We start from the raw sequence: 14631 nt of genomic DNA, 5'->3' as shown, positions 1-14631 counted from the left end.
CATTCAATAGTTTTTTTCCCTTCACCAATCTACACACGATAGCACATAATGGCAGAGCAAAAACTGTTTTTTACCAATTTTTGCTAATTTATTACAAATAAAAAATCTGAAAAATCATATTTGCTTAAGTACTCAGTACTTTGTTGAAGAACCTTTTGGCACCGATAACAGCCTTGAGTCTTCTTGGGTATGACGCTACAAATCAAATCAAATTTATTTATATAGCCCTTCGTACATCAGCTGATATCTCAAAGTGCTGTACAGAAACCCAGCATAAAACCCCAAACAGCAAGCAATGCAGGTGTAGAAGCACTGTGGCTAGGAAAAACTCCCTAGAAAGGCCAAAACCTAGGAAGAAACCTAGAGAGGAACCAGGCTATGTGGGGTGGCCAGTCCTCTTCTGGTTGTGCCGGGTGGAGATTATAACAGAACATGGCCAAGATGTTCAAATGTTCATAAATGACCAGCATGGTCAAATAATAATAATCACAGGCAGAACAGTTGAAACTGGAGCAGCAGCACAGCCAGGTGGACTGGGGACAGCAAGGAGTCATCATGCCAGGTAGTCCTGAGGCATGGTCCTAGGGCTCAGGTCCTCCGAGAGAGAGAAAGAAAGAGAGAAAGAGAATTAGAGAGAGCATACTTAAATTCACACAGGACACCGGATAGGACAGGAGAAGTACTCCAGATATAACAGACTGACCCTAGCCCCCCGACACATAAACTACTGCAGCATAAATACTGGAGGCTGAGACAGGAGGGGTTAGGAGACACTGTGGGCCCATCCAATGATACCCCCGGACAGGGCCAAACAGGAAGGATATAACCCCACCCACTTTGCCAAAGCACAGCCCCCACACCACTAGAGGGATATCTTCAACCACCAACGTACCATCCTGAGACAAGGCCGAGTATAGCCCACAAAGATCTCCGCCACGGCACAACCCAAGGGGGGGCGCCAACCCAGACAGGAAGATCACATCAGTGACTCAACCCACTCAAGTGACGCACCCCTCCTAGGGACGGCATGAAAGAGCACCAGTAAGCCAGTGACTCAGCCCTTGTAATAGGGTTAGAGGCAGAGAATCCCAGTGGAAAGAGGGGAACCGGCCAGGCAGAGACAGCAAGGGCGGTTCGTTGCTCCAGAGCCTTTCCGTTCACGTTCACACTCCTGGGCCAGACTACACTCAATCATATGACCCACTGAAGAGATGAGTCTTCAGTAAAGACTTAAAGGTTGAGACCGAGTTTGCGTCTCTCACATGGGTAGGCAGACCATTACATAAAAATGGAGCTCTATAGGAGAAAGCCCTGCCTCCAGCTGTTTGCTTAGAAATTATAGGGACAATTAGGAGGCCTGCATCTTGTGACCGTAGCGTACGTGTAGGTATGTACGGCAGGACCAAATCAGAGAGATAGGAGGTAGGAGCAAGCCCATGTAATGCTTTGTAGGTTAGCAGTAAAACCTTGAAATCAGCCCTTGCCTTGACAGGAAGCCAGTGTAGGGAGGCTAGCACTGGAGTAATATGATCACATTTTTTGGTTCTATTCAGGATTCTAGCAGCCGTATTTAGCACTAACTGAAGTTTATTTAGTGCTTTATCTGGGTAGCCGGAAAGTAGAGCATTGCAGAGGTCTAACCTAGAAGTAACAAAAGCATGGATACATTTTTCTGCATCATTTTTGGACAAAAAGTTTCAGATTTTTGCAATGTTACGTAGATGGAAAAAAGCTGTCCTTGAAACAATCTTGATATGTTCGTCAAAAGAGAGATCAGGGTCCAGAGTAACGCCGAGGTCTTTCACAGTTTTATTTGAGACGACTGTACAACCATTAATATTAATTGTCAGATTCAACAGAAGATCTCTTTGTTTCTTGGGACCTAGAACAAGCATCTCTGTTTAAAAGTAGAAAGTCTGCAGACATTCACATCCTTATGTCTGAAACACATGCTTCTAGCAAGGGCAATTTGGGGGCTTAACCATGTTTCATTGAAATGTACAGCTGTGTGTCATCCGCATAGCAGTGAAAGTTAACATTATGTTTTCGAATGACATCCCCAAGAGGTAAAATATATAGTGAAAACAATAGTGGTCCTAAATGGAACCTTGAGGAACACCAAAATGTACAGTTGATTTGTCAGAGGACAAACCATTCACAGAGACAAACTGATATCTTTCCGACAGATAAGATCTAAACCAGGCCAGAACTTGTCCGTGTAGACCAATTTGGGTTTCCAATCTCTCCAAAAGAATGTGGTGATTGATGGTATCAAAAGCAGCACTAAGGTCTAGGAGCACAAGGACAGGTGCAGAGCCTCGGTCTGATGCCATTAAAAGGTCATTGACCACTTTCACAAGTGCAGTCTCAGTGCTATGATCGGGTCTAAAACCAGACTGAAGCATTTCGTATACATTGTTTGTCTTCAGGAAGGCAGTGAGCTGCTGCGCAACAGCCTTTTCTAAAAATTTTGAGAGGAATGGAAGATACGATATAGGCCGATATTTATATTTTCTGGGTCAAGGTTTGGCTTTTTCAAGGCTTTATTACTGCCACTTTATTACTGCCACTTTTAGTGAGTTTGGTACACATCCGGTGGATAGAGAGACATTTATTATGTTCAACATAGGAGGGTCAAGCACAGGAAGCAGCTCTTTCAGTAGTTTAGTTGGAATAGGGTCCAGTATGCAGCTTGAAGGTTTAGAGGCCATGATTATTTTCATCATTGTGTCAAGAGATATAGTACTAAAACACTTGAGTGTCTCTCTTGATCCTAGGTCCTGGCAGAGTTGTGCAGACTCAGGACAACTGAGCTTTGAAGGAATATGCAGATTTAAAGAGGAGTCCGTAATTTGCTTTCTAATAATAATGATATTTTCCTCAAAGAGCTTGGCATACCTATATTTGGGGATTTTCTCACATTTTTCTTTGCAGATCCTCTCAAGCTCTGTCAGGTTGGATGGGGAGGGAGGTAGAGATCCGGGCTCTAGCTGGGCCACTCAAGGACATTCAAAGACTTGTCCCCAAGCCATCCCCAAGCCATTCCTGTGTTGTCTTTGCTGTGTGCTTAGGGTCGTTGTCCTGTTGGAAGGTGAACCTTTGCCCCAGTCTGAGGTCATGAGCGCTCTGGAGCAGGTTTTCATCAAGGATCTCTCTGTACTTTGCTCCGCTCATCTTTGCCTCGATCCTGACTAGTCTCCCAGTCCCTGCCGCTGAAAAACATCCCCACAGCATGATGCTGCCACAATCATGCTTGACCGTAAGGATGGTGCCAGGTTTCCTCCAGATGTGACGCTTGGCATTCAGGCCAAAGAGTTCAATCTTGGTTTCATCAGACCAGATAATCTTGTTTCTCATGGTCTGATAGTCTTTAGGTGCCTTTTGACTCCAAGCGGGCTGTCATGTGCCTTTTACTGAGGAGTGGTTTCCGTCTGGTCACTACCATAAAGGCCTGATTGGTGGAGCGTTGCAGAGATGGTTGTCCTTCTGGAAGGTTCTCCCATCTCCACAGAGGAACTCTAGAGCTCTGTCAGAGTGACCATTGGGTTCTTGGTTGCTCAGTTTGACCGGGCGGACAGCTCCAGGAAGAGACTTGGTGGTTCAAACTTCTTCCATTTAAGAATGAAGGAGGCCACTGTGTTCTTGGGGACCTTCAATGCTGCAGACATTTCTGGTACCCTTCCCCAGATCTGTGCCTCAACACAACACAATCCTGTCTCTGAACTCTACAGACAATTCCTTCGACCTCATGGCTTGGTTTTTGCTCTGACATGCACTGTCAACTGTGGGACCTTATATAGACAGGTGTGTGCCTTTCCAAATCATGTCCAGTCAATTGAATTTACTACAGGTGGACACCAATCAAGTTGTAGAAACATCTCAAGGATGAACAATGGAAACAGGATGCACCGGTGCTCAATTTGAAGTCCTATAGCAAAGGGTCTGAATACTTTTTTCTTTTTTTTAATACATTTGCTAAAAATTCTACAAATCTGTTTTCACTCTGGTATTGGGTGTAGATTGCTGAGTTTTAAAAAATGTAATCCATTTTATAATAATGCTGTAACGTAGTGGTCTGAATACTTTCTCAAGGCACTGTATATTAGGTTATTAATGCACCTGAGACTGTAACTCAGTGTCAGAAGACATTATAGTACTAAGAAACACCAAGGGGTTCTGGGAAAATACTGACATTTCATCATGTTGTTCTTCTACTGCCAGAATATAATTTGTCCATAACAAATGTTTTTCTTTGTGAAAGAAAATAAACTCAACTTTATATCGCTTTCTCATATGTCTTATCCCGAGACCTGTGTCTTATTCATTAGGTACAAAGTGAAAGACAACAGACGGAAACAGGGTGGGACTATCCTGTCTGTCTGTCTTTTCGGACCTTGTAGGTCCTGATACATTCACCCTGTGTATCTGTCTATTTATCTGTCTGTCTCTCTGTCTGTCTCTCTGACCTAGTAGGTCCTGAGTCATTCACCCTGTCTGTCTGTCTGTCTGTCTGTCTGTCTGTCTGTCTGTCTGTCTGTCTGTCTGTCTGTCTGTCTGTCTGTCTGTCTGTCTGTCTGTCTGTCTGTCTGTCTGTCTGTCTGTCTGTCTGTCTGTCTGTCTGTCTGTCTGTCTGTGTCTCTCTCTCTCTCTCTCAAACGATGCTCCAGGTAATGTGCCAGTGTGTGTGTTACGATGATGTCATGTACTGTTTGTCTAAACCGTTACGTGCTAAGTCGTTAACGATGTGTGTCTCTCTCCTCAGACGATGCTACAGGTTACGGGCCGGTGTTTGAGGATCAGCCGGTCGACACCATCTACCCCGAGGAGTCACCTGAGGCCAAAATCACCATGAGCTGTCGAGCACGAGCCAACCCACCTGCCACATACACGTAACAGTCCTCCTCTCACCCCTAAACCCCACCTGCTGTGCTGTGTTGTACTATGTCCCTCGTCTCTCACCGTCTCTCACCCCCCCACCCCCCCAACACTCCCTAAACCCCACCTGCTGTGCTGTGTTGTACTATGTCCCTCGTCTCTCACCGTCTCTCACCCCCCCACCCCCCCAACACTCCCTAAACCCCACCTGCTGTGCTGTGTTGTACTGTATGTCCCTCTACTCTCACCCCCCCCACCCCACCCCCCCAACACTCCCTAAACCCCACCTACTGTGCTGTGTTGTACTGTATGTCCCTCTACTCTCACCCCCCCCCCCCCCAACACTCCCTAAACCCCACCTACTGTGCTGTGTTGTACTGTATGTCCCTCTACTCTCACCCCCCCCCCACCCCACCCCCCCCAACACTCCCTAAACCCCACCTACTGGGCTGTGTTGTACTGTATGTCCCTCTACTCTCACCCCCCCACCCCACCCCCCCAACACTCCCTAAACCCCACCTACTGTGCTGTGTTGTACTGTATGTCCCTCTACTCTCACCCCCCCACCCCACCCCCCAACACTCCCTAAACCCCACCTACTGTGCTGTGTTGTACTGTATGTCCCTCTACTCTCACCCCCCCACCCCACCCCCCAACACTCCCTAAACCCCACCTACTGTGCTGTGTTGTACTGTATGTCCCTCTACTCTCACCCCCCCACCCCACCCCCCAACACTCCCTAAACCCCACCTACTGTGCTGTGTTGTACTGTATGTCAATCTGTACTCAGCATGCAGCGGAAGGAAAAGTACCCAATTGTCAAACTTGAGTAAAAGTAAAGATACCTTAAAGTAAAAGTGAAAGTCACCCTGTAAAATACTACTTCAGTAAAAGTCCCAAAGTATTTTGTTTAAATTATACATAAGTATCAAACGTAAAAATATGAATAATTTCAAATTCCTTATATTAAGCAAAACGGACGACACCATTTTTTTAAACAGATAGCCGGGGCCACGCTCCAATACTCATAATTTACACAGAGGCAGTAGGGTTGACCAGGGATGTTCTCTTGATAAGTGTGTGAATTTAACCTTTTTCCAGGCCTGATAAGCATTGAAAATGCTTACATTTGGGTGTCAGTGAAAATGAATCGAGTAAAAAGTACATCATTTTCTTTAGGAATGTAGCGAAGTAAAAGTTTAAAAAGAGTTTAGGGAACCTCTTTTGGCTCAAGAGCACATGTTCGTGTCCCCTCCTCTCTCCTCAGGTGGAGATTAAACAGCAGGAATATAGACCAGGATGAAGACAACCACTACACTTTGGTGGGAGGCAACCTGGTCATCTCTAACCCCATCAAGAACAAACACGTTGGGAAGTACACCTGTAAGGCCACCAACGACTACGGCACTGTGGTCAGCAGAGAAGCCGCTGTCCAGTTTGGATGTGAGTGGAGTGGATTGGATGGGATCCCCGTCCCCATTGTTACGTAACACATTATCATTGGCAGGAAGGATGAAATAACTTTTTTTTAGAGCTGCCCCTTAGGCTAGGCTAAGCTGTCATGCCTATGTGAGTGGAGCTGTGATTGAGAGGCAGCAGTGGCACATCATAACAGCTGTGGAAATGGAATTTGAATGGTCAAACTTTGTAGAGCATGACATGGAATCACTTCTGCTGAATCGATAGTAAGATCACTTTGAAAGATGACAGTTGCAAATTTCAAGCCTGCCAACTAGTTAAACACAGGTCCTGGTTTTGAAGTGGTTTTGAGAGAGAGGTTACAGGGTTTAAGAGTATTTTGAGGATCAGTGTTCTTACATAAATGAGGCGAGGGAGAGTGTGACAGTGGATTATCCAGGCTTGTTAATGAATCTGAACTCTCTCTGTGTTTCTCTCCCCACTCTCCCACGTCACTCTCTCCCTCGCCTTCTCTATTTCCCCCCGCCCTCTCTCTGTCCCTCCTCTCTGTCTCCAAGACCTGGACTTCTTCTCCTCTGAGGAGAGAGAGGCGGTGTATGTGAAGGAGGGCCAGGGGGCAGTGCTGCTCTGCGCTCCTCCCCCACACTACCCAGGTAAGTGCTAGGCTAAGCTAATGGCTAATTATATGATGCTAGGTCATTGTTATGGCTAATGCTAATGCTAGACACAGATTGTGTCAAATGTATCTTACGATGTCTTGAATAGTATCTATGTCATGTCTCAAAGTGTCTCAACACATCTCAACTGAAGTCTGAAGATGTGTGAGACATGGCTGGGTATAGTGTAGGATGAACTTTAGTGTCCTGAGGGGAAGATTCAAACGATACATTACACATTCAACATAATACACACATTGCACGTAACCCATCATACACATTGCGCACTTTTAATATAGTCTTTTAGATAATACATATTGCACATTTGATGGACATGGGAATGAAGGAGTGCTTAAAACCTCTTAGGGCTGCAATCCCATTAACGGGATCGATATGACAACAGCCAGTGAAAGTGCAGGGCGCCAAATTCAAAACAACAGAAATCTCATAATTCAAATTCCTCAAACATACATGTATCTTATACCGTTTTCAAGGTAATCTTGTTGTTAATCCCACCACAGTGTTCGATTTCAAATAGGCTTTACAGCGAAAGCACCACAAACGATTATGTTAGGTCACCACCAACTCACAGAAAAACACAGCCATTTTTCCAGCCAAAGATAGGAGTCACAAAAAGCACAAATAGAGATACAATTAATCACTAACCTTTGATGATCTTCATCAGATGACACTCATAGGACTTCATGTTACACAATACATGTATGTTTTGTTTGATAAAGTTCATATTTATATAAATAAAATCAGATTTTACATTGGCGTTACATTCACTAGTTCCAAAAACATCCAGTGATTTTGCATAGCCACATCAATTCAACAGAAATACTCATCATAAATGTAGATGAAAATACAAGTTATACACATGGAATTATAGATATACCTCTCCTTAATGCAACCGCTGTGTCAGATTTCAAACAAACCTTACGGAAAAAGCAAACCATGCAATAATCTGAGACGGCGCTCAGAAAAAAAAGTGTTTTATCCGCCATGTTGGAGTCAACAGAAATCAGAAATAACATTATAAATATTCCCTTACCTTCATCAGAATGCACTTCCAGGAATCCTAGTTCCACAATAAATGTTTGATTTGTTCGATAATGTCCATTATTTATGTCCAAGTAGCTACTTTTGTAGGGCTTAGGTACACAAATCAAAAAGCTTGTCAGACAAAAACTTCAAAAAGTTATATTACAGACCTTAGAAACATTTCAAACTAAGTATAGAATCAATCTTTAGGATGTTTTTATCATAAATCTTCAATAACGTTCCAACCGGATAATTCCTTTGTCTGTAGAGAAGCAATGGAACGCAGGTCGCTATCATGTGAATTGCTCTGCCAGACACCTGGCTCATTCAGCTCCCATTCCGCCGAACAACACAGTAGAAGCCTCATTCAAGTGCCTAAAGTCGGTTGACATCTAGTGGAAGCCCTAGGAAGTGCAACTTCATCCATATCCCATTGGATATGGGGCTGGGTTGAAAACCGACCAACCTCAGATTTCCCACTTCCTATTTGGATTTCTTCTCAGGTTTTTGCCTGAGCCATATGAGTTCTGTTATACTCACAGACATCATTCAGAAACTTTTACCATTTTAGAAACTTCAGAGTGTTTCCTATCCAATACTACTAATAATATGCATATATTAGCAACTGGGACTGAGGAGCAGGCCGTTTACTCTGGGCACCTCTGGGCACCTTTCATCCAAGCTACTCAATACTGCCACTGCAGCCATAAGAAGTTAATCCTGTTTAGGGGACCCTATAGTGTCTGTCTGAGGGGAGGAGGGATCCTATAGTGTCTGTCTGAGGAGAGGAGGGACCCTATAGTGTCTGAGGGGAGGAGGGATCCTATAGTGTCTGTCTGAGGAGAGGTGGGACCCTGTAGAGTCTGAGGGGAGGAGGGATCCTACAGAGTCTGAGGGGAGGAGGGACCCTATAGTGTCTGACGGGAGGAGAATACTCAGAGTCGAGTACATGGGTGGGGTCTGAAATCATTTTCTGTGCTTATCTTTTCCACGGTCTGTTTAAAAAAATAATCTGCAGTGATTCTTGTGTCTGTAGGAATGTTATGGTCTGTAGCATTGCATCTATTACATGTGTCTCTATGGTAGTATCATATCCAAACCTAACAGTATGTTAAGACTCGGGCCATCATCCCAGATAGTCATAGCAGTGAAAATCAGTGAAAGTGTGCCCCCTTCTGGTACATGGCTGTAATACTCCTCAATGATATAGGCTCTAACGCTGCCTCTGACACATCATATTGTATTGCATATTGTTTTTTGTCTCTTTATAGTGTCGCTCTGTATTTTTCGTCAATGGTACTTTACACTGATCCGTTCAGGTTTTCCTCTCTGAGTCGTGTCTTAGCCATATTTGGGTCTCCTTTGGAACTGTCTAATTATTCCTCTTTGATCATTGTTAAACAAACCTATTTGGTATCAAACGGGAGCTCCACCAGAATACTCTACAGCAGATATTCATATTCATGTTATGCAAATTCATCCAGCCAAACCAATCTGTGAAACCATGGTAACGTCTTTCAGCTGCCTCCGCGGGTACAGAATTCCAGTTCCTGAGTGAGATTTGTCCATTTCAGCTCCTTTCACAGCATCATGACGACAGTTAGATATTAGAGCATCAAATGGTTGAGAGAGAGAGGAAGAAAGAGAGAGAGAGTGAGAGAGAGAGAGAGAAAGAGAGAGAATGAGAGAAAGAGAGAGAGAGAGAGAGAAAGAGAGAGAATGAGAGAAAGAGAGAAAGAGAGAGAGAGACAGAGAGACAGAGAGAGAGAGAGAGAGAGAGAGAGAGAGGGAGAGAGAGAGAGAGAGACAGAGAGACAGAGACAGACAGAGACAGAGACAGAGACAGAGACAGAGACAGAGAGAGAGAGGTCTAATAACCTTTACATACTACTGTTCTGAGTCAACCTCAGCCAAACACAGCTGTACTGATGGCCTGGTTATGTAGCCACCGTAGTTGGTGGAAAGGAAAATATATATGCTATGGTTAGAATGATGTGTACTATAGGCTAATATCCGTGGTCAGGATGGTGTGAAACCGGTGAAAGAGCCACAGCTCCTCAGCCTTCCTCCTGACTCCACCTCATATTGACTCACTACCCTGTTCCTCCATGACTGATAGGTTGAGGGTTGTATATGTTGTCTCTGTAGACGAGCTGTCATTCCGCTGGATTCTGAATGAGTTCCCCGTCTTCATCCCTCTGGATAAACGTCGCTTCATCTCTCAGACTACAGGGAACCTCTTCATCTCTAAGGTAAAACTTCTAACTTGTCTTGTCTTTGGTTGTGTCCCAAATCACATCCTATCCCCTATCTGCAATGTCGTGGGTCATTTTCAAACAGTACATTTATATTTTCCAACCGGGTTATACATTTGGGCGAGGTTCTTTTCTCGCCTGAGTAGTCTCGTTTCACTGCAAAAAAATTAAGTAAAAAATTTGATAAAATCTAGTGTTCAGTGAAAAAACAACACAATGTCAAATACAGGTAGCCTAGTCAAATAATTAACATCCAATCACATTAACCAATACTTTCTCGCGGGAAACCTTCACTCTTGCGCAGACACTTAGAAACGAAACATGACAATTTGAAAAATAAGCCACAGGAGTTTTTGAGCGAGATTAAAGTGTAATGGGTCCTATGTGTGGCTGGGGTAGAGAGTCAGGCGCAGGACAGCAGATATGAGTAATCAACGTACCTTTACTCAAAATGTTCAATATACAAAGTAACAAATACACGCACACCATGACAGACTGAAAATACAACAAACAATCACCCCCCCAAAAAACCTTGGGGGAACAGAGGGTTAAATAATGAAACAATAATTGTGGGATTGAAATCAGGTGTGTAAAACAAAGACAAAACAAATTGAAAATGAGAAGTGGATTGGCGGTGGCTAGAAGGCCTGTGACGTCGATCTCCGATCGTCGCCCGAACAAGGAGAGGGACCGACTTCCGAAGTCGTGACAGTACCCCCCCCCCTTGACGGCGGCTCCAGCAGCGTGCCAACACTGACCTCGGGGACGACCCGAAGGACGAGGCACAGGGCGATCCGGATGAGACGATGGAACTCCCGCAGCCATGAAGGGTCCAAGACGTCCTCCACCGGCACCCAGCATCTCTCCTCCGGACCGCACCTCTCCCATTCCACGAGGTACTGAAGGCCCTTCGCCCGACGCCTTGAGTCCAGGATAGCTCGAACAGCATACGCCGGGGCCCCCTCGATGTCCAGAGGGGGGAGCACATCTCAGCTTCCTGGAGTGTACCAGCCACCACTGGCCTGAGGAGAAACACATGGAACGAGGGATTAATATGATAATCTGGGGTTAACTTTGTTAAAGCAAGGGCCTTGAACTCTCGTGTATTTTCTGCATTATGCAATGATATGGGAAGCTACCATGTAACGCTTTTACAACATACAGAAGCGCGGTGGTTATCAAGGGGCAAAGTATTGACACGTCAGTTTTCTTTACTGACCATAATTTTCACTAGTCTGACCGCTTGCATTATGACGAATTTCTCACACAACTGGCCTATCTGGGTGATGTTTTTTTCTCCCCCCAAAAATCTGAATCTAGGATTACAGGGACTCTCCGCAACTATATTCAATGTGCGGGACAAAATTGAGGCTATGATTAAGAAGTTGGAGCACTTCTCTGTCTGCATTAACAAGGACAACAGACAGGTCTTTCCATCATTGTATGATTTTTTGTGTGCAAATTAACTCAAGCTTACAGACAATGTCAAATGTGATATAGCGAAGCACCTGAGCGAGCTGGGTGCGCAATTACGCAGGTACTTTCCCGAAATGGACGATTCGATATCCCTCTCATGCCCTGCCTCCAGTCCACTTACCAATATCTGAACAAGAGAGACTCATGGAAGTTGCAACAAAAGGTTCTGTGAAAATTGAATTTAATCAGAAGCCACTGGCAGATTTCTGGATTGGGCTGCGCTCAGTTTCTTGCCTTGGAAAATCATGCTGTGAAGACACTGATGCCCTTTGCAACCACGTACCTATGTGAGAGTGGATTCCTGGCCCTCACCAGCATGAAAACTAAATACAGGCACAGACCCAACACCGCAGAGTTATGTGCATCCTTTCAAGCACACTCTTCTCATTAACCTGTAGTGAGTTATTCACAATTCTTTATGAACAAATACGGTTTTATATGTAAGATGGCTAAATAAAGAGCAAAATTATTGATTTATTATTATATTATTATTTCTGTCCTGGTCCTACTAGAGCTCTTTGTCACTTCCCATGAGCCGGGTTGTGACAAAAACTGAAATTAATACATGTATTGTATAGTATGTGTGTGTGGCAGGCTTACAATGATGGCAAAAATCAACATTTGAGAGTGGGCTGACCCTGGTGCTAGAGGGGGTACTGCTGACACTGGTGCTAGAGGGGTACGCAGCTGGAGGTTGAATGTTTGAAGGGGTACGGGACTATAACAACGTTTGGGAACCACTGCCCTATATAGTGCATTCGTTGTGTTTTTCATGAATTGTTGATGTCTGTCACCAGGTGGACTCGTCTGACAGCGGAAACTACTCCTGCTTCGTCTCCAGTGCCTCCATCGCCAAGAGCGTCTTCAGCAAGTTCATTCCCCTCGTCCCCCTGGCTGAACGTTAGTTTCTGTTTTCCTCTACGTTGAGATAGAAACCTGTAGCGTAATGAATACCACAACATCCACCAGTCTGCACATACCTTTTGTCCCCCTGGCTGAACATTAGAAGCTGGTTTTGTTACCTATTAAAAAATAGGAATCAGTAAAGATAGTCCTCCCATTATTCAGCATCACTCTACAACTTATACAATCACCTTGATCACTATCTAAGTTTTAGTCGTCACACAATTACCTACTGTCTGTAGTTTGCTTCGTTTTGCTTAGGACAGAGTTGGTCCAAAGAGTTGGTCCATCTTAAGACCAGAGAACCACACATGAACCTAAGAGAGAATGAATCTCAGGGATAAGAGAGGTAGGGTTAGTCGGGCGGACTCCATCTCTGGAGACAGAGACCACAGCTGAAGTGAGAATGAATCTCAGGGATAAGAGAGGTAGGGTTAGTCGGGCGGACTCCATCTCTGGAGACAGAGACCACAGCTGAAGTGAGAATGAATCTCAGGGATAAGAGAGGTAGGGTTAGTCGGGCGGACTCCATCTCTGGAGACAGAGACCACAGCTGAAGTGAGAATGAATCTCAGGGATAAGAGAGGTAGGGTTAGTCGGGCGGACTCCATCTCTGGAGACAGAGACCACAGCTGAAGAGAGAATGAATCTCAGGGATAAGAGAGGTAGGGTTAGTCGGGCGGACTCCATCTCTGGAGACAGAGACCACAGCTGAAGTGAGAATGAATCTCAGGGATAAGAGAGGTAGGGTTAGTCGGGCGGACTCCATCTCTGGAGACAGAGACCACAGCTGAAGTGAGAATGAATCTCAGGGATAAGAGAGGTAGGGTTAGTCGGGCGGACTCCATCTCTGGAGACAGAGACCACAGCTGAAGTGAGAATGAATCTCAGGGATAAGAGAGGTAGGGTTAGTCGGGCGGACTCCATCTCTGGAGACAGAGACCACAGCTGAAGTGAGAATGAATCTCAGGGATAAGAGAGGTAGGGTTAGTCGGGCGGACTCCATCTCTGGAGACAGAGACCACAGCTGAAGAGAGAATGAATCTCAGGGATAAGAGAGGTAGGGTTAGTCGGGCGGACTCCATCTCTGGAGACAGAGACCACAGCTGAAGTGAGAATGAATCTCAGGGATAAGAGAGGTAGGGTTAGTCAGGCGGACTCCATCTCTGGAGACAGAGACCACAGCTGAAGTGAGAATGAATCTCAGGGATAAGAGAGGTAGGGTTAGTCGGGCGGACTCCATCTCTGGAGACAGAGACCACAGCTGAAGTGAGAATGAATCTCAGGGATAAGAGAGGTAGGGTTAGTCGGGCGGACTCCATCTCTGGAGACAGAGACCACAGCTGAAGTGAGAATGAATCTCAGGGATAAGAGAGGTAGGGTTAGTCGGAGACCACAGCTGAAGTGTGGGGAGAGAGAGATCCTTTTGTTGTATGTTTGTCTGAATATGGAAAAATCTTGACAAGAGAAAAAGATTAAGAGAATCCTAGAGTTCACCTAGAGCTCACCTGGAGCTCACCTGGAGGTCATGTGATGTTAGGTATGGGAATTACCCAAGGAGTTGGATAGAGCACAAACAGTATAGGGATCAGTCTAGCATGTTGTGTTGTAGTTGAGAACAGTAATTTACTCAACAACACTTCAGGAGCTCTATGCTCTGTCATGCATATGTTTTACCATGTCTACATCACCACACTATAATAGGGGCCTCTGGCTGTGTCGTGGCCCATATCTAGCACTGCACTGTTACAACTCATCAGGAAGGGCAAACTGAGCTGGAAGCATTGTGTGTGTGTGTGTGTGTGTGTGTGTGTGTGTGTGTGTGTGTGTGTGTGTGTGTGTGTGTGTGTGTGTGTGTGTGTGTGTGTGTGTGTGTGTGTGTGTGTGTGTGTGTGTGTGTGTGTGTGTGTGTGTGTGTGTGTGTGTGTGTGTGTGTGTGTGTGTGTGTGTGTGAGTGAGATATATATATATATATATATATATATATATATATATGCAACGCA

At 45.0% G+C, this 14631-nt stretch overlaps 1 protein-coding gene across 3 annotated transcripts in view; it reads left to right on the top strand.

Moving 5' to 3' along the window:
• Positions 1-14631, top strand: part of LOC109867040 (contactin-1a) — a 171464-nt gene that overhangs the window by 115455 nt on the left and 41378 nt on the right. For all 3 annotated transcript variants that reach the window (XR_004204888.1, XR_004204887.1, XM_031802106.1), the window contains 5 exons: positions 4763-4889; positions 6143-6318; positions 6852-6947; positions 10143-10246; positions 12523-12625. Coding sequence is in view for 1 of the 3 variants with exons in the window: in XM_031802106.1 (XP_031657966.1) it covers positions 4763-4889; positions 6143-6318; positions 6852-6947; positions 10143-10246; positions 12523-12625 (606 nt within the window). In the remaining 2 variants the exon portion in view is untranslated. The remainder of the gene's footprint in view (positions 1-4762; positions 4890-6142; positions 6319-6851; positions 6948-10142; positions 10247-12522; positions 12626-14631) is intronic.

This window comes from Oncorhynchus kisutch, linkage group LG22 (assembly GCF_002021735.2).
Source record: "Oncorhynchus kisutch isolate 150728-3 linkage group LG22, Okis_V2, whole genome shotgun sequence".
Classification (NCBI taxonomy): Eukaryota; Metazoa; Chordata; class Actinopteri; order Salmoniformes; family Salmonidae; genus Oncorhynchus; species Oncorhynchus kisutch.
The sequence above is the reverse complement of the archived record's forward strand: the minus strand, read 5'-3'. Positions and strand labels throughout refer to the sequence as shown.